Raw genomic sequence first — 21,547 nt, forward strand, 5'->3', positions numbered from 1 at the left:
CAACGAGGGAGAATTTCTTCATGAGTGAATCTTAGAATAGGGTGCTATATTATTGTTAATTTTAATTTCAAGTATGGCTGGTGCTAAAAATATAACATAGAGCAAACTGAAAAGTTCTGAGCCCAGTTAGTTCAACTCTCTTGGCAATATTCGAATACTCTCGGAATAGATTTTTTTCCTGCATGTCTCTCAGACTCCATGACAGTAGCTGATTAAAATCTGTACCAACAAAATGTCTCTTCAGCTTTGAGAACTGCTAATAATCCGAAGGGTTAAGATATTGGAAATAGGGGGTGAGAAACAAGCTGAGAGCTACACTCGCTCACTGTTGTCATTTTAACAGCCAACATAAAATGACACCTCAGTTTGTGCAGAAGTAAAGTGTGTATTTGTAACATTATCCAGTCACAGTTTAACCCTGAGCAAGGAAGTCCATCAACTTTGGAATTCTGAAAAATGGATGCCATGTCATCATCTCGTAAGATGGGACCACACTTGCCTGTGACGAATAGGGGTACTTTCCACTGCATGAGCTGTTATGTGTATTCCGGTTGGGTGTGGTTAACTCATATTTCATTCATATTTACGATCTTCCATCTTCAGAATCGACTTGAAGTAACTGCAAACTCTTTCAGAATGACCACAGGCATGCTTATTTCTGACCAATATTCAGCAGTCTGGGAACCCATCCACTATGACACCTTGTTCATACCCAACATTGCTCTGAGGATTTGCTGAACACGTTTCTGGGAGGAGATACCTAATAGTTACAACTCTTTCCTGTTGAGGGGGGCGCGGTGGCTCAGTGGTAGAGCGTTCACCTCTGGTGCTTGAGGTCCCGGGTTCGATCCCAGCCCCCGCCAAGTGAACTTTGTGGTGGACAAACACCGTGCTCGTGGGTTTTCTCGGGGTTCTCCCGTTTCCTCCCACTTTCTTCATTCCACCATTTCACTTATCTCTCATAATCACCGTCTCCTTTAGCCTAACCGGCATAACCGTGGGACGTAAAACTTAAAGATTTCATTTCTTTCCTGTTGAGACCATTTCTTTACATTTCCATGGATATTTTTATTACTTTTATTCCTACTTTTGCTCTTCATGAACAAGGTTTGAGGGAAAAACCGGAAACTTGGAAGTGCAAGAAATTTCCAAACATAAAAATTAAAAAAATAAGTGAAATGGCTATCACATAAGTTTCATCTTTCTACCCCTTATCATTTCATTAGAGTTTGTCAGTCAGTCTTCGTATATGTAGAAAATTCGAAAGATATTAACTTAATATATTTATAAAGGAATATATATATATATATATATATATATATATATATATATATATATATTTAATACATACCTTTCAATTAAATCAAAATGAAAAGCTTAAAAATGTTTAGTTTACATTGGTAGTGATCTTTCATTAAGGAAACTTAGTTGGAGAGCCTCCTATTGCAATGAGTGCTGTCTTTGTAAAACCACATAACCGCACTGGAATACCGCTTTTCGTGAGATCAGCGCAGTCATGCAGTGGTTAGAGGAAAGATGGTGACCGTTCGCATTCGCCTGATGGTGCCTAATTAGCATTGCGGTTTCTACCCATCGTCGTAAGGACAATTGACGAACTACTTGAAAGAAAGAACTAGTGAACTCTGGTATTGAAAGCCAGCATTAACGGTGAGGGGAGCCAATGTGCTGGCCACACATCACCCCAACGAAGTGTCACAAACCGGCATATGAACTGTACCCCTCCCTTACTGGCTGTTCCACCAAGAGTTCAGCTTTTTCTTCAGTTTTTAGATAACTATAAAGAAGCTATCCATTTATCAAGGTTTCGAGTATCGGAATACGTATGTCATAAGGAATTAAGCATTTTTTTTTTTTAAATTGATCCAACTACCATTCAAATTGCTTAACTAATTATGCCTTTGTCGAATTTGAGACTCAGAATGTCAAACTTCCGAACATTCGCTGTTAAATGCAATAGGATACATAACTCAATTAACTGCGGTATTATAGTTGGGGGAGAAAGGTTACACGGAACGCTGGTTTGCCAGTTCCAACACAGGATGTGGTATACATTTAACAAACGTTAATTCAAAATAGTATTTTTCAAAATGTCAGTAAGGAAATGAGTTATGTCTATATTTCACACATACACACAATCAAGCGCCATGAGAATAGTTGTACAAAGTTGTGCTTCACGAATACTGTATTAAATTTTTCTGAGTAGTTTTGGTTGTTGCGTACCAACGTTTCAAACACAGAGCATAACCATTTTCTGCATCTTCCCATCATAAGTCAATCTTCTGTACAGAAAAGAATTCTTCTCCCGGCGAAGCAGCAGAGAAAACACAGCCATTTGTGTGGGTTTCTTTCAGGGTTGCGTTCAAGATATGTACGATCCATAAATCACTTTCGACATTTACATATTGTGGGACGTTAAACTGAAAGGTTTCATTTATTTTTATTTTTTTTTTAACATTTACATATAAAGGTATTGTCGAATAATTTCTGTAGCGACACGGTATTATCTCAACTCTTACGCAAGTTTTATCATTTTTCGGCTCAGTAGCCGCATGCAACCATTGTCTACGGCTGAGAGATATTGTATTTGTTTAAAGGCTCATATTGCATACAAGTCAGTATCACGGTGGTCTGATATTTGAGCCATCCACCCTGACTGGACGTTGAAAAGTGTACCGATTGCAGGTTTGTAAGTTTTAAAATTAATAAAAAAGGCTTTGGTGCACGGACTTTCGAATTCGATTTCCGGTGAGGATCGTGGCTATATTGATAGCGTACTTGTGTTCGAAGCAGGAACGTGGTTCGCTCTCCGGCGGGAGCTTCTACTCGGATCCTACGTTAAGCTGTATGTCAACGATTCGTATAGCCTGGATGCCGAAAAGGGACGCTAAACTTATACATGAAGATCGTCATTGAAGAAATTTGAATATATATATATATATATATATAGTGTTAAGATATTATTTCTGTAGAAATTAGAAACGTGATTGGCTGATGGAGTCTCTGAAGTATGAAACTTGCAAAACTCTTTTTAAATTGGGTACATTATTAAAGAACTCACGTAATAGCATCCTATAATATTGTAGAGAGCGACAATGCTTTTAGACTTTAATAATTTGAATATGCGTCCAGTATTAGTAAATTAAGTACATTTGTTATCATTACTTTTTCTGAGCTTTCACTTTCCTCGGTTAGTAGTTTTAAAATTGAGAGTGATTTCATCTCGTTTTAGTGTGGCGCCTCTATCATATTTCAAAAGCAAGTATTTATTATTATTGACAAGAAAAAAAATCTTGATACCTTGTGATGATTTGTTGTTCCTGTGTTTTAATCTTCTTTCCTCTAGATCAGTGTTTCTCAGCGTTTTTTACCTACCAACCCCTTCGTAAGCCCCACTTCCCTCCTCCTCTCTTACCCTTTCGCTTGTCATGCTTTCTGTCTTACCCCTTCTATGATTTCCGATGCAGCATTGAATTCTGACTTTCAATAATATTTTTTTTAGGTTATTAATGAAACATTTATTTATTTATTTATTTATTTATTAGGAAATAACGCACATAAGCCCAATAACAATTTCCTGTACATGTAAAACACTACACTAAAACACAATAATAAAAAGATTAATAAACGAAAAAAAAGTCATGTATAGAGGTATCAGAAACAGTGATCACATATATCATGAAGAGTGACATCTGGTAAATTGTTTTTTGGTAATACCAAAATCTTCAATAAATATATCCATAAGATGAGAATAGTAATTGAGCAAAAATAGCGTGGTTTCTAGTAGTTGTGTAAGGAACATATAAGTTAACAATATTAATTACTATAGTTAACTGTAGTTTATCAATTAGGATTTCATGCAATAATTTAAGATCATATATAAAATTCTTTCTGATAATTTCAAGAGTTTAAGTAATTGTCTAATTTCATCATTGGTTTTGATTGATAAAAACTTAAATTTCCAGCGTAACCAGGAAAGAAAGAAATTTTAAACATATTCAATATAATAAAAGTACTGTATGCTTCTGTTCTAAAAACTAGAACAATATTGAAGATGACTTCTAACATTGCAAGATACAAGGTAACATAAGTTTTCATTAACACGAAATCTCTACAGGTTCATTTGACAGTGCCTAAATTTCTCCTTTGCTTTGGAGATAGTCTTATCAAAGTGCTTATTAAATAATAATTTATTATCAAATATTATATCCAGATCTTTGGTGTACTCAACATCTTAACTGAAATATTATCAACAACATATGTATTATAAATAGAATTGTTTTTATTAGAAAAAGTAACAGTAATAGTTCTGTGGAGATGTAAAGGTAAGCCATTACTGTAAGACCGTTTAACAACACTGTCAATATTTGATTAACAGTCCAGTCATCAATAGAACGATAGAGTTTTAAGTCATCAACATACATGAAAAGCGATAACTTACAAATAAAAGAAACAAAAGCGGTCCTAAGGTAGACCCTTGAATGACACCTGAAAACATATTGTGAACTGCAGAAATATAACCGCGATATCTGACCACAAATTTTCTATTAGAAAGGAATGAGACAAGCCACCTAATAAGACTAATAGACAAATCATATTCTTTCAATTTTCTTATATCTTGAGGCAATTTATCAAAGACTAGAGAAATCAAATTATGTAACATAATCTGTCCTTGGTTCTTAACTACAGGAAAGAAATCATACATGAAACATGCGAAGTTGGTACAAGAGGTAACTATATTCTCACCAATTTATGTTGTAAAATAGCCTGCTAGACCAGTAGGTAGAGCAATTTGAGTTTTCTCCTATAACCTTTCATCAGTATCCAATTATATACAAATATAACACCAATCACAATCACTGTGGTCCGTAGACCACTAGAGTCGCTAAATTTAGATTTTGGTGAATAGGATGTCCCAGGGCCCAGTCACAGGTGGGTGTGTGGTGCTTGTCAAGACCCAGTCGCAGCCAAGAGAAAGAAAATGGAATTCCGGGGTCCAACCAAGAGAAAAGGAAAGGGGGCTCCCAGGGCCCAGTCGCAGCCAAGAGGTGGGTATATGATATCTCAAGACCCAGTCGCAGCCGAGAGTGAGAGAGAAACGAATTCTTAGGACCCAGTCGCAGCCAGGAGCTCGGGTTAAAAGAAATCTCAGAGCTGCAAGCAAGCTAAGAGAGGGGAGTTGACTGTTGAGTTGAAACTGATGCTGTTGAAGGTCCTGCGGTGATTTTTATATCCTCTTCGCGGATGTTGGCGGCGCTGGTGTTTTCGGTCACGTGTTCCATCAATGATGTTGATATCCGTCATTTGCTGTTTATAGTGGTAATAATAACGGAGCACTTTTGTTTTAATACAAATATGTAGCACGTATAGGATATAACAATATTCATTTCCAGCAAGGTTTTTGCATGCCATTATAATGTAGTATTATTGTTTTACAGCTTTGATCTTAATAAAATCATAGTTCTTACTCAGTAGTTATTTGCTTTTGTACAGTATTTAATTTAACGCTTTTGTGTTACAACATTTTGTATATTTCTGATTACGAATGTACTTTTATTTCTGTCAGTAGCTTGCGTCCCCTCCTTTATTTGTAATTCACGCTCCTCAGGTTGGGAATCACTTCTTTAGATGAAATAATAATAATAAATACAGAACAAGGAAAGTATCACAAAATATGAAGATTTTTTTTTACTGAAAAAGGACATACTTTGTTTTTAGAACAAAGGTATGGTGCTCCAAAGAAAGGAAAAGAACTGTTCTTAGCGCTAAATTACCGAACAGGAAGATGAGAGAGCTGACCGAATATAGTTGTTTCCTTTGAAGCAGAGAGACAGTTTTTTTTTTTTTTTTTTTAATTCTCATAGTATGCCCTGCGCACGAAATAGGATATACAGGATGTCCGGAAACACCAAAAAACTTTTGAAAATGAATCCTCATACGAAAACATGAGGAGACAGGTCTTCGAGAAACGAAAAGCAAATAAATTAGTAACTGAAAATTGGCACGTATTCTATACTAACTTGTATATTAATGAAATCCAAGCAGAAAGTAACTACTATGTCTTTTACTCAATATTCATCCGACATTTTGTTTCTAGTTATTGTCTTTTTATTGTATCATACAGACCAATTTTAAGCGGGCTTCAACTCCGAATTGACTCATTTGTTGGTCTTTAAAGTTTCTTTTCATGTTTCCATGTGAGAATTCACTTTCTAAAGTCTTGATGTTACCGAATACTATATAATTATTTCGCTACGAAGTTGTTGTGTATGCTTATGAATGGTTCAAAGGTTGGGTTTTGATCTTAACATTGTTTATTTATGTGTTGGCGCATTTGTGTTATCCTGTATTTCTGTATTGCTGTTGTTCTCTTCTAGTGAAATAACACACACAAGTCAGGACCAGGTATGGACAGAGGAATCTTTTTGGGAAGACATTGATGACCGAATTCCTCAGATGGACGGAGTTAATGATGTCTGTGAGCAGCCAATTCGCAAAAGACTAGGAATGACGAGAAGAGTAACGCAAAGCACAGGGTCTTCTGTCAACTTTACGTCTTATGCAGCTACGGAAACGAATTCTACAGCTACGAGCCCTTGGCTTTCCTCAATAAATAGTGTAGACTCGTCTCATAGAAGTAGTGATGATAACATCAGTGTTACGCCATCCGTTCTTCATACCTTACCAGATTTGCTTGGTAGTAATTCTCATCAGTTTACTCAGGAAATAAATCAGGAACAAAATTGTGTATGGCCAGATGCTAATTTTGTTGTAGATGAAAGTGTCAATTTGGTAAATGATGAACTTACAAGGCTTAGTAGTGATTCTGTGAGTGAATTTCAAGTCGACACTGGTTTGGATGATATAGAAAGGTTAGATAGATTGGAAACAAATGATAATGTTGTGTCTTTCACTGAATCATATCCTCAACACGTTGAAACTATGCAAAACGGTCAAGAGAACGCTGCTTGTTTCTCACTGGATAAGGTAACTGAGGATTTTTTGCAAGATGTGTTAATGGGTGATCCGTCGTTTACTGCGCCAAGTAGTTCATCAGATAGGGATGAATTATCTCAGGAAAACGTTGGTAATTTGCAATGGTCAAACACTAGTGCTGTGTGGAATGCTCCAGATAAACAGTTGCTAAGTGGGGAGAACACCAAAATTAATAAAACCAGTGAAGGTTACGGAAGTGAAACTGAGGTGTTGGATATTGTGAATAGTTTTCTAAAGCAAATGGGTGTTAATGTTACGAACAGTTCATCGCCAGAGAAAGTGACTAACAGTGTGCTTTCAGTTGAAAAAGATGTAAGTGCCAGTAATGAAAATTTAAATATGTCAAAGTCTGAATTACATTATCCTAGTACAAAGCAGTTTGAATTTCCTTCAACTGAGTCTGCATTTTACCCTAATACAGTTGATAGTTACGAGAGAATTATAAACAATTTTAGTTCGTGCTTTCCAAAATCAGTCAGTTCTAGTTCTACAGTAGTTCAAGATGATGCTTCTAAAACATTAGATCATCATCAAGAACTTGCTCCAGAAAATTATAGAGCACATGTTAACGACGATGTGAGTCCATCCGGTAGTATTCCTGGCGTAAGTTGGCATAGCAATAACGTGGAAACGTGCGATGGGGTAGAGCAACAACTACTGCAAGCCAGGTCCGTTTTAATTTCAGGCAAAGATCCAATAATCCCGTGCGTAAGCAGCGCAAGTGAAGAAATAACAGAAACAAATATCAGTGAAATGGTGTCTTTTGGTGCTGATAGTGAAAACTGCAAGTCAAATAATAGTCAAAGGACATCAGAACATAGAAGTACTGTCATCGATCAAGACCTTGAAGTGATCAGTAATTTAGCTTTAAGGGATCTAACTTACAACCAAAACGAATCAAATGACTCGAAAAATAGTGATAAAATCCCCAGTAGTGTTACTGATTGTGAACTTGAATCCATCAGTGATGCTATTCTTAGTGATTTTATGTTGGAGCCAACGTTTGACCAAAATGAAGCAATTTACTCAAAAAACGTTAATAATTTCGCAATATGTGATAATATGATGACTGAAAATAATGAGGTGGAATCTAGTTCTGTTGTAAATAATGAAAGTCAAGTTGTTACCGTGCCAGTTACTTCTTATACTACTATGTTTGCTACTAGTGGCTGTGAGAATGGCAGTAGACGGACGAGAAAAGATCGCGAATCCGCTGATATGTGGACGATTAGGACTAGTCACGCGTTTGAGAGTTCAGCTTCCATGTTGACCTCCATAATGCAAACGACGTACTGTGGTAATGGAGAAAGAGTCCGGGTGTACCAAACAAGAGGCAGGCAGACAAGCTATGATAGCGATTCTGCGAACAAGGATCTGGAATCTACGAGAAAGGAATCAAAAAAGGAATTGATGCGTCATCGTAGAAAACAGCACGAGAAGCTTTCCTTATCACACAGAAGAAGAAAAAGTGATACCATTCCAACTGATGGTGAACAGGGGTAAGTAATGTTTTATTTATTTGAATGTATATAAATCAGCTCAGTGATTCCTTGGTGTATTACATATTGTCCTTTCTGATTGAAATTAGTATTTTTTTTTTTAACTATATTCTTTGTTCAGTTCTTTCATTGCAATGTAATCTGAGGGAAAGTATGATTTCTAATTGTTAACGTGATTTCAATACTATTTAAATATTAGTGTATTTGCTGTTGGTTGATTATATCTGCATATATTGTCGAAGATGCCAGTATGAAAAGCAGACAACTTCATTTTTTAAGTTAAGACATCTTTTTTAGTACTGAAAGCTTATTGTTCTACTTAGTCATAAGACCGTGTTCTATATTTTAAAGACAAAAATGGAAATTAATATAATTTTTGACATAAGATCTTTTTAAATAGTAAACGCACATTTAAAATAATTTTGCCGGGATTTTGAATTGATATCTTCAACAGACATCGAATTATCAGAGATGTTATATTTGGATAGTGAAATGCAATGTTAGTATTTTGCTGAGAAATAATTTTACTTGAGCATACCTCTATTTCCTTCTTTAAATGTACTAATTGTATCTCTTCATTTCATAGAGTGGATCCAATATATCCTTCGAAACCCGATAGATTGAATGAGAAAGAAGACCATAATGACAGCGAGGCTCAAAATAGCAAACCATCTACGTTGGATGACAATTTACCATCTGCGGTTACAATTAAAACTGAACCAACTGACACCTATCAAAGTGAAGATGCTATATGGGATGGTGATGTATTACTACGAAGATTTGATAAAGCATTGCAGTTGGGAAGACGTGATATCCTAGAAGATAACATTACTCAAATTTCTTTGAACCAGCAGCTAAATGGAAAGCATTTGGACGTTAATATTAGACCCTCTAAGATTCTTCCAAAAAGTAACGAGAATGTAGCAAGTGTGTTTCATTATAAGAAGAAAACTGTAAAAACAAAAGCATCAAATCCAACTCCGTCACCGAAGTCGGAATTCAAAACTAGAAGAAGAGATACGATATCTAGCTCTGGAAGCAGCGGTAAAAAGAACAAACTTTTGGTGAAATTCAATTTTACATACAAAAAGAAGAAGGAACTGTTTCGAGAGAAGAAAAAAGTTGTAGCAAGGAAACTAACATTTTCTGACGAATTTACTAGTGAAGAGAGCGTGCGAGGCGAAGTCGACGAAGCACAAGTGAATGAAGGTGGAACTAGGAGCTCCAGTGGTGATCACAATGAGCAAGACAAAGTTAGCAGATCGACAGTTGTAAATAAAGATTTTGCAAGGAAAAGAAAAGTCAGCCGGAAACTGTTGGTACGATTAAAGAGAAGTAGAAAGTTAGGCGAATCTGTTAATACTGTAGCAAATAAATCTAAGTATCAAGAGCAATACGTTGACTCTCATTCAGGAACTGTGAGAAATGCCCGAAAGTTTTTGAATATTATTTCGAGGCATAGTGATATTTATGCAGGTGAAGCCAGTGCTGAAGATGGTGCTCCGTATACTAGTAATAATAATAATAATAACGGTAAAGTTATGATGCATCTTGCCTTATCTTCAAAAAATCAGGCTCTTTACTCACACATAAATCCTCAAGTAGATGCATTGAGACGTCAGTTTGGTATTCGACCGTGTACTGTGTCTGTTGAAAGATTTGATGTGTTAAACTTGGTGAATATTTGTAAACAGGAAAATTTACAGTTTGGAGGTGGGACTATAAAACCAAAGCAAATAAGTAGACAGTCCAGTCATCGACTAACTGGCGAAGCTGTTGTCACAAGACCAGTGAGTTCAGAGTCAAAGTACCAGGGAGTTCCAACAATTGACGATATTTCTGAAATTTCTACTAAATTAGAACAGGTAGATATGGAAGAAAACAAGACAGACGTGAATGACAGAAGTTCCGAGATGTGCAAGATTTCAAACTTGAGTTCAGTTGAACAGAAGAAGTTAGAAACCGAAAGCACAGAAATCCTAAGTTCACGGAGAAGATTGTTAAGATCCGAATCACTTCATAATAAAGAATCTGATAGAACCGAAGATTTAAGAGACTCATGTAAAATACAACATTGTGTAACTAAGAATTACGCAGTTGGCGAAACACAGGATAGAATTTTGGAAAAATCATGTAATAGTTCATTACACGGTGATGCGCATATAATTGAAACCGACCTGGTAAAACGGTGTAAGAAGAAAAAGACTAAGAAAAAACGATCAGTAGCAACTAACACGAAATTCAGTATAAAGTTAAGGCAGAAATTCGGTATACAAAATAACCGTAAGAAGAAAAGTTCTATGAAATTAATGAAAGAGAGAAACACTCTGAAAATCAGATCTACGCACAATTTCAAGAAATCCTTAAGTCAATTAACCGATAACAAAACAAATAAAATTGACGATATAAGTCCAGACAAAACCATAGATGGTAGCAATAAAGATATAGTGGCAGCAAGTGATACCAAAGCTCAAAAATTAAAAGAAGATAAATATCTTAGAAAAGCCGACTCTGCAGCTAAATTGAAGGGTAGCTTACAATCTATACACAGAAAGCAGCTATCAGGAAAAGAGACAAGAGCTCTTTCAAAGAAATTAGAACTTTCTGTTGACTTCAATGATGAAAGCTCAGCAGAAGAATCCAGCACCAAACTGAAAGAACGGGATAAAACAAATAATTTGTGGACTATAAACAGTGTTTGTAATACAGAAGATCAAGTAAATGCAGTCACAGATAGAAGTGAATTCTCACCCAAGAGAAACAAAGAACAGGACATTGCAGGACAGTTGGAGAAATGTGATAATATACCTGAACCATTATCTGTGACTGTAGCAAATAAAGATGCTGTACAACAGCAGCAACATGATGTATCAAGAAACCAATTCAATTTAGAAAAAAACAAAACTAACTTTGGAAAGGAGCAAGAAAATTGCATTGCCGTAAGCTTTCCGGAACGTGAATTGGTAAAAGAAGACATTCTTGAATATAGTGTTACGCACAGAAGAAAACACACTCCTGTTAAATCTCGTAAAAATATCCTAACCAAATCAGAGAAGACACTGACTTCTGATGAAGATAAGGAAGATCATCAAATTATATTGAAGCATATTATGAAAGATAATTCACCCAAGGAAGGAAACGAACTTGAGAAATTGAAGTCTCCTGATAAGAAATGTACAGTAGACAACAAATTAAGAGATTTTGACAAAAATAAGCGTAACATAAATGAAGGAAAAATAAGTAAGGACATGTCCTGGCAAAAAATAGTTAATTGTGGTGAACCACGTAAAGCTCACAGGAAAGATGAGCAAAACAAAGGTGACCTAACTGAAGAGAAGTTAAATGAAGACAAGTCAGTGAATCAACTAGATAAAACTGGCTATAAAGATGAGGAAAAGAGGTGTTCTACAGACAAAAAGGAATTAATTGAAAGTAAGATGCAAGATAAATTAACACTTAAAGTAACTGGGTATGACAAAGGCAATTCAAATTACACAGTGAACACATTTTGTTCTCAAAGAGATTATTCTGTAACTAACAATAAGACATTAAGTTTTTGGGAGAAAAGATCGACAGAAAATAAAACAGAAAACGTCAAGAAGGTTGATAAGTTTAATATGAATGAACATAAATTAGGAAATCCTCAAATTAAAATCGTTAGATGTGATGAACAATTTTCTTCCAACGTAATTAAAATTCGTCCTTCAAAAACAGAATCTAACGGAAGCAAATGTAATGAAAATAAAATAGATGATATGTGCTGGGAGGACAGGACACTAGAAAGTGGATCAAATTGCGACAAACAAAAAGTGAATGAACAGAATCTGAATGAAGAAAGTTCACTGAGAAAGTTGTCCCCCAAAGTTTATTCGGAAAAAGAAAAAATATCTTCTCCAGAAATCAAGAAAAAATGTAATGTAAATGAAGAGAAACCAAATGCGGGCATGTCCTTAGGCAAATTAACATCGAAAAGTGAACCTGATAAAGTAGGTTTAATTAAAATTAAGTCGATAGAAGATCAATCATGGGACGAAAGAACATCAAAGAGACAAGCAAATAAAATTGACAAAAAACAAAACAAAAATGAACTGAATTCAAATGAAACTAACTTTAACGAAGACAAATCTACCAGTAGATCATCGTCAAAGAATGTAGCAGATAAAAGTGACAAAAAATTGGAGAAAATGGAACTGCATTTAAATGAAGCTCAGCTTCGGAACAGACCATTAAGAGGTGAAGCAGGTAAAATTGAGAAGGAGCAGGAGAAAAGGGAACTAGATTTAAATGAAACAAACTTAAATGAAGACCAGTCTCGAAGTAGAACAACATCAAAGAATGAAGCAGATAAAATTGACAAAAAATTGGAGAAAATGGAACTGAATTCAAATGAAACAAATTTAAACGAAGACCAATCTCGCAGTAGAACATCAAAGAATGAAGCAGATGAAAGGGATAAAAAACAGGGGAAAAGAGAAATGGATTCAAGTAAAGCAAATTTGAACGAAGATCAATATAGGAGCAGAACACCAAAGGATGAAGCAGGAAAAAAATATTTTAAGCTCAAGAAAAAAGAACTGGATTTAAGTGAAACAAACTTAAACGAAAGTCAATCTCAGAACAGAACATCAAAGCATGAAGCAGATAAAATCGGCAAGAAATTGGAGAAAAGGGAATTGAAATCAAGTGAAACAAATTTAAACGAAGACCAATCTCGCAAAAGGACATCAAAGAGTGAAGCAGTTAAAATTGACAAACAGGAGGAAAAGGAACTGGATTCCAGTGAAACAAGCCTAAACAAAGATCGATCTCCGAGCAGAATAGTACCAAGGGGTGAAGCAGATAAAATTGACAAACTGAAGAAAAAAGAATTGGATTCAAGTAAATTAAACGCACATCAGCCTCGGAGCAGAATAACATCAAAGCATGAAGCAGATAAAATTGACAAGAAACAGGGGAAAAGGGAACTGAATTCAAGTGAAACAAACGAAGATCAGTCTCAGAGCAGAACATCAAAACATGAAGCAGGTAAAATTGACAGAAAACTATATTCAAATGAAACAAAATTAAACGAAGATCACTCTCGGAGCAGAATAACATCAAAGCATGAAGTAAATAAAATTGACAAGAAATTGGAGAAAAGAGGACTGGATTCAAGTGAAGAAAACTTAAACGAAGATCAATCTCGAACAACATCAAAGGGTGAAGCAGAAAAAAATTACTGTAAACTCAAGAAAAGGGAACTGGATTCAAGTGAAGCAAACGCAGATCAATCTTGGAGCAGAATAACAAGGGCTAAGTCAGATAAAATTGACAAGGAACAAGAGAAAAGAGAACTAGATTCAAATGAAACAAACGCAGATCAATCTCAGAGCAGAATAACATCAAAGAGTCAAGCAAGTAGAATTGATAAACAGGTGAAAAGAGAACTGGATCCAAATCAAACAAACTTGAATAAAGATCAATCTCGGAACAGAACATCAAAGCGTGAAGCAGATAAAATTGACAGGAAACAGGAGGATAAGGAACTGGATTCAAGTGATGGAAACGAAGATCAGTCTCAGAGCGGAATTTCAAAGAATGAAACGGATACAATTGACAAGAAAATAAATCCAAATGAAACGAACGAAGTCCAATACCGGAGCAGAACAACATCAAAGGGTGAAGCAGATAAAAGTGACTATAAACACAAAAAAAGGGAACTGGATTCAAGTGAAGCAAGCCTGAACGAAGAACAGTCTCAAAGCAGAAGAACGTCAAAGCGTGAAGCAGGTAAAATTGACATGAAACAGGAGAAAAGGAAACCAGATTCAATAGAAACAAACTTAAACACAGATCAGTCTCCGAGCAGAATAGCATCAAGGATTGAAGCAGATGAAATTGACGAGAAAAAGGAACTGGATTCAGGTGAAACTAACTTAAACAAAGGCCAATCTCGAAGTAGAAGAACGTCAAGGAACAATGCAGATAAAAATAAAGGTAGAGAAAAGACACGGCCCCAGGAGGAAAATAATTTATTTCAAACTGAAGAAATGAGGTTTGAAAGTAATGATTCGAACAACTCTGTAAAACCTTATTTAGAAAATATATCTGTTAGAAACCAAGAGAGGATACATAATAATGTGTGTTGGACAAGAACAAAATCAGAAATGGAGTCAATTGAAGGTAACATTAAGGATGGGAAGAATAAGATCTCGAATGAACTGAAGCTAAGTCGAGGGAATTCACAGCAGAAAAAATCTTCTGAAGAGAAAGTAGTTAGAAGTATTGATTTAGAGAACACAGTAACATTTTGTTCTTTAGAAACAAAAATTGATAAAAGTAAATCAAATGTATGTGAAGGCATTACCTTCGTCCAAAACACATCAGGGGACGAAATAAAGAAATATAATCCGAATAAAGGGAAATCAAATGAACATAAATTGCTAAAGAAAGGAAGCCCTAAAATTAAAGTAGTGAGATGTGATCAAATCAGGAATTATAAATTAGCGGAGAGAAAAAGCAATTCGAATGAAGAAAAGTTTTGTGAGCACGAATCTTGGCGGAAAACATCTTGTTCAGAAAAGCAGCTTGCTCAAAACAAGTTTAATACAAACGAAAAGAAAACAAATACTGACAAGTGCTTGGAGAAAATAACATCAAAAAGTAAACCTGATAAGGATGATAAATATGAGAAAAGTAAAGATAATTATATTGAAGAGAAGTTAAATGAAAATAGGTCACAAGGAAGAAGCAGCTTCCAGGAAGATGGGGATGATTCATTACAATTTTCTTCTCCAAAAGGGTCTTTCAAAAACAAGTCCGACACAAATGTTGAAGGGGAAACAAGCAATGTTTCTTGTGTTGGAGTAGTAATAAAAAGCAAAAAAGATACAGATAATAAGCTGGCTGAAAAGGAAAGAGGTTCGGGTGAAGGAAAGCTGTATGAGGATGAACCTTCGGGGAAATTAAGCTTCAGAAATAAGCTTAGAAAATATCAGGATGATTCAGAACATGTAGTAAAATCTTTCCCAGAAAAGGAGTCTTTCGAAAGCAGATCTGATGGAAACAATGAGGAAATCAGAGACTTCCGGCATTGGGAGAAAGTATCAAAACATGTATCACACGAAGATGACAAGAGGGAATTAAAGGTAATGAAGATGCAGAATATTTCGAGTGAAAAGAAGGTTAATTATGATAATTCACAGGCGGAAAGTTGCTCAAAGCAGAAAATAGTTAGATGTAACAGAACTGAATCGGAAAGTAATGACAAATCTTCCTCCCTCGAAATAAAATTTGACAGCAAACCTAATGAAAAGAATGGGACAATTGTTACCATGTCCTTTGATAAAGGCACACCAAAAATTGAAGCAGATAAAATGGACAAGAAAGAAAGAAAAAAGAAATTGGATTGTAAAGACAAAAGAATCACAAAAAATAAAGAAGAGGCAAATATTAACGACAGAGAAAAGAAATGCCATCCAAATGAAAGGAAACTAATTGAAGCGAATTCACAAGAGAAAACACTCAAAACTTCTGTGATGAAATCTGACAAAAATGATTCGAGTAACGTAATAAAATCTTTGTCAGAAAAGAGTCCTTTCAAAAACAAATCAAATTTAAATCTAGATAAAGCAGATCCTAACATGCATTGGGAGAAAAGAACGTTAAAAATTAAATCTGACATGGATAGAAAGATCAAGAATAAATGGAATAAACAAAAAATAATTGAAGACACTTCACAGCAGAACAGATCCCCTGAAAAGAAGTTGATTAGAAATGACATTATGTTATCATCATCTGCAGAAACAATGTTCGATAGAGTCAAATGTCGAGCAAGTGAGGAAGAAATACTTGAAAATATGCCCTTGAGTGAAAGAATGTCAAAAACTTACATGGATAGAAGTGGGAAAAGGGACGTAGGTAAGAAACATCTTTCAATTGAGAAGAAACTAATTGAAGATGAATCACAGGATAATGTAATACCAACAAGTAAAACAGTTACATGTAACAAAGATGAACTAGGCAATGGTGCAAAATCATCTTGTTCGGAAAGAAAATCTGATAAAGTCAATTCCGTTGCTAACAATGAGAATGCAAGTGAAACCAACTCCAAAGAAGAGAAGCCGTCAATGAGTGAACCAGATAAAAAGAACAAAAGTGGCGGAAGAAAGAAACACAATTCAAATGAAAATAAAAGAATTGAAGACAAGATGCAAGAAATAGGAAGTCCCAAAATTCGAATTGTTAGATGTGACCAAGACAGGACATTGAAAACAAGAAAGAAGTCTGCTAGAAATGGAGAAGGAAAAATTGCTGATAAGTGTTTGGAGAAAACAGTATTAGAAAGTAAATCAAATATAACTGACAAATATGAGAAGGAAAAATATTCTAATGAAGAGAATTTAAATGAGAACAATTCACGGGTGGACATAAGCTGTCAGAATGACGACTGGAGTGATACGGCACTAAACAAAAAGTCTTTCGAAAACAAGTCCAATATAGATGAAGACAAAGTAAATGTTGACAAGTACTTGGAAAAAAGAGCATCAAGAAGCAAATTAGAAGACAAGAAAGGGGTAGGAGACTTCATTGAAGAGATAAATGAAGATAAACCACAACACGAAAGAAGCTCTCAGAAAGATGAAGAGGATTGGATCGATACAATAAAACTTTCTCTCCTAAAAAAGAAACTTTCCAAAGTTGGATCTGATACAAATGAACCAAAACCAAGTGACAACAGGTGCTGGAATAAGTGCACATTAGAAAATGAACCTGAAAGCGACAAGAAAATTGGGAAAATGAGAAATATTTCGAATGAACAAAAAATAAGTAAAGTCAGTTCTGAAAAGAAAGCATTCTCCAAGTTAAAAATGGATAGGGGCTACAAAGTTGATTCAGGCAACACAGAAATATCTTCAATTCAAACCAAGTTTAATGAAAGCAAATCTAATGCAAATGAAGATATTATCTGGAGTAGAAGAGCGTCTGAGAGTGAGTTAGATAAAACTGATAAAGAAGGTAGGAAAAGTCAATGTAACGTAAATGAAGAGAGAAAGGGAATCACTCAAAATAACATTGAAAACCTTGAAGATCCCAACATATCAAGAAGACATGAGAAAAATAAATTTGTCTTAAACGAACAGAAATCAAGTGAGATCATGCTTTGGAAAAACAGGTCGAAAAGTGAATTCGGTGAAGTAAATGGGAAGTCGTGTAAGGTGGGACTAGCAACGAGTGAACCAGGAAAAGATAAAAAGGAGAATGCAGTTCAATTAGGTATAGACGAGTCGTTAGAGAATATAGCACGTAATGCGTTTAGATCTAATAAAAATGATTCAGATAACCCGATGAAGTTAACCTGTTTCAAAATTAAGCCTGGAAGAGTCAATTCTGTTTCTAACAACGAGGAAACAAATGAAGTGAACTACAGAGAAAAAAGACTGTCAAAAAGTGAACTAGATAAGAGATACAAGAAAAGAGGGGAGAAGAAATGCAGTTCGCATGAAGAGAGTAATGAGAACAGTGTACAAGAAAAAAGAAGCCCCAAAATTCAAGTTGATCGAGATAACAAAGTAAATACATCCGGTCTGATAAAGAGATCTGCGAACAAAACTGACAGAAACGAAAAGAAAGCTAATAGTGATATGCTTTTGGAAAAGATGTTGAAAAATGAAACAGATGAAACTGAAAATTGTCTGAAACACCAAAAAGATTGTAATGAGAGCAGTTTACAGGGAAAAGGTAGATTTCAGATTTACGACGACGACGATGATGATGATTGGGACGACACAGTGAAGTTTTCTTTTCCAAAGGACAGCACTTTCAAAATTAAATCCGATTTAAAAGAAGATATTTCCTCTGTAGGAAAAGCATCAAAATATGATTCAAATAAAAGAAAGAAACCAAATGATAGAAAAAGAAAATATAATTCAAATGAAGATAAATTAGACGAAAATAAATTGCAAGGAAAAACAAGCTCTAAAACTAAAATGATTAGATATGATAAAAGTGATTGGAGTAGAGCAGTAAAACATTCAGAGAAAATTGTTTCAAGTGCCGTTGAAGAGAGAGCAAATGGAGACAAGCTTCGGGAAACAGAAACATCAAAGAACAAACTGGATGAGAAAGATGTAAAGAAGAAACACAATTCGATTACAGAGAATCTAAATGATAAGTCATATGAGAAAAGGCCGGCAAAAAATAATCCCGAGAAAGATGAAAAGAATACAGGTCAGAAATGTTTTTCGAGTGAAGATAAATTAATTACAGACTTGTCGCTAAAGAATGTAACTCCTAAACTTACAATTAAATGTTCTAGAGATGATTTAGCTAATCTGGCAGAATATTGTCCTAAAATTAAAGTTGGAAGAAGTAATTCTGTTGTTAGCAAAGAGGAAACAACTAAAGCTAACTCCAGAGAAAGAAGTAGCTCCAAGAGTGAACTGGATAAAAGTGGCAAGGAAGATGAAAATAAATCCAATTCAAATAAAGAGAGAGTAATTGAAGACAAGACACAGGGAAAGGGAAACCTCAAAGCTCAGATTATTAAATGTGACCAAAACAGCAATATTAATACTTCTTGTCCGAAAAATAAACCTGCTAGAATGAATAGATATGAAGATAAAACTACTGACAATGTTTTGCAGAAAACATCACCAGAAAACAAACTACATGTAGCTGGTAGCTGTGAGAGAGAACTAGATGACTCTAATCAAGCGAAGTTAAATAAGAATTTGGAGGAGGGAGAGAAACCCCAAAATGATGGTAATGATGATGATGATGATTGGGACGATACAGTAAAGTTTCCTTATCCAAAGAGGAAGTCTTTCAAAAACAAATCTGATGGAAAAGAAGAGAAAACAAGTGAAGCTAAGTTCTCAGATAAAAGTATATCTAAATATGAACCAAATAAAGATGGGAAACCAAGAAACGAAAAGAAATGTAATTCGAGTGATGATAAAGTAAACAAAGACAAGCCAAAATCTAAAACAAGCCCCAAAATTAAGGTAATTAGATATGATGAAAATAAGACAATGAAATCTTCGGAGACAAAGTCTCGGAAAATAATTTCTAATGAAAATGAAAAGAAAACAAGTGAAAACAGTATTTGGGAAAAAGGAACATCACAGAACGAACCAAGTGAGAAAGCTGAAAAGAAGAAACTCAGTTCGACTGAAGAGAAATTAAGCGAGGACAAGATGTGTGGAAAAGAAATTGTGAAAAATAAAATGGTTAGAAACTCTGAAGACGAGTCGAATAAAAAAGCTAAAACTGTAGTAGAAAAATGTCCAGTGTTGTTACAGGAGACTTCGAGACGTGGGGTGAAAGAGCAATGTCACGTAAGTGGCAGTTCAACAGAGCAGCTTCATGAAAATCAGGTTGGAAAGAATCTTGCAGTAAACGAAGAGAGAATGTGTGAAGTTTGTGGAGATTATTTGGAAGATATGAAGGTTGCGGAATTCGATGTTCCGAAGACACAAAAAATAAGTGATAATCACTCAGAAGGCTCAAAATTGAAATATAATTTTTCAGAAGACAAAATTGGGAATTTTAAACTGAGAAAGAGATTAAGCACGTGTAGTATAGATAAGGAAGTATCTTTGATAAAAGATTCATCTATTAGCATGATGGATTTGGGAGAACCTATAACAGACACTGGCGTGGATAATTCAGATATCTTTAATGCAGACAATGAAGTTGCTCAAGCTGTCCTAAGTAACGTGAGCGATGATAGAAATGGAATAGTAAGCGGCTCCTTAGACCCTAGTAAGACTGTATTGAAGTACAGTCAACACCAAGGTACTAAAGCTAGTTGCAAAGTTGTACTGAAAGATATTCGTAAGAGTATACAATCTGACACAAAACTACAAGAAGAAATTAACGTCCACGGTGGAAAAAGCAAATCTGAAATTTGTAAATTTAAGAATGCAGTTGTTTCACCTGAAGTTAAAAATAGTTTGAAATCTGTTCGAGTAGTGATTAACAAACTGCAGTCACCATATAAAAAACATACGAATTTGTTCTCTGAAGTGGGGAATACAACAATTGTAGAAAATGAATCTAAGAAAAGAAGGAAAAATGGAGAACTAAAATGCAGTGTCAAGGGTTTTGATGGCAATAGTGAACTAAGCACATCTGAAGAGTCTTCCGAATCCAATGAACAGGTTTTAAAAGACAAAGGGCATGATTCTCCGCTCACCAAACGGAAAAAGGCTGATTTAGAAAAAAGTAACAGCGACTTGACTACAGAAAATCCAGAAACAAAAGACAAAACAAATCATAAGCGAAAACTTTGTGTTGAAGGGAATCTAAAAGTGAAATCCTCAGTTCGCAGCCCAGGAAAGTCACCTGTTCCTAACAAGAAGTTGAAATTAGGAGGAGAGCAAAGCTCGTCACCTAAAAAGAGACATTATAATCCACTGAACATTATAGTTAAAAAGTCTCCGAAAAAATGTGAGAGTCCGACTAAGAATGTGAGTAAAAAATCAAGAAAATCCAAAAAGTATCCTCTTAAAATTATCATAAGTCCAACAAAAGGTATTGAGACTTTGAAAAGTGCAGACAAAGCACAATCTTCAGTGCAAGCGAATGTGAACGCAAAGGAAGCCAATGAATCGATAGATGAGCAAAGAGAGAGTAACAGAGGTACGATTTTACCAGAAAATGAAACTTCTACAGAATGTGATGCCAGTGATAATGAAAGTATGAGTATTTTTGGAGAATGTTTATCGTATTCGGCTGGTGCTGGAGAAGATTTCAATGCAAATTACAATGATGCTCTGTTGAATATGGGTTATCTTACTCCCAGTCGAGAGAGCAGTCCACGCGAGTGGTCACCTCCATTGCCTTGTTCTCCAGGTAAGATTTTGAGCTTATATTTTATTTAATTTAGTCACATGTACTAAAACTGTATAGGGCATGTTCATGCAGTCATGAATTCGTGCTAGAAACTGTAAGGTGTTATTGTAGGATACTAATTGTAAAAAATAGAAATGTTGCATGATTTTAGTTTCTCACAAATTTGAATTTGTTAAATTTATACTAATGTATTCTGA

The 21,547-nt window shown here is 35.1% G+C and overlaps 1 protein-coding gene across 3 annotated transcripts in view; it reads left to right on the plus strand.

The window, feature by feature from the left end:
• Positions 1-21,547, plus strand: part of PolZ1 (DNA polymerase zeta catalytic subunit) — a 144,821-nt gene that overhangs the window by 41,652 nt on the left and 81,622 nt on the right. For all 3 annotated transcript variants that reach the window (XM_081728985.1, XM_081728977.1, XM_081728969.1), the window contains 2 exons: positions 6,396-8,513; positions 9,100-21,350. In XM_081728985.1, the coding sequence (XP_081585111.1) occupies positions 6,396-8,513; positions 9,100-21,350 (14,369 nt within the window). The remainder of the gene's footprint in view (positions 1-6,395; positions 8,514-9,099; positions 21,351-21,547) is intronic.

This window comes from Thermobia domestica, chromosome 1 (genome assembly GCF_964235325.1).
Source record: "Thermobia domestica chromosome 1, izTheDome1.hap1.1, whole genome shotgun sequence".
NCBI classification, from domain to species: Eukaryota; Metazoa; Arthropoda; class Insecta; order Zygentoma; family Lepismatidae; genus Thermobia; species Thermobia domestica.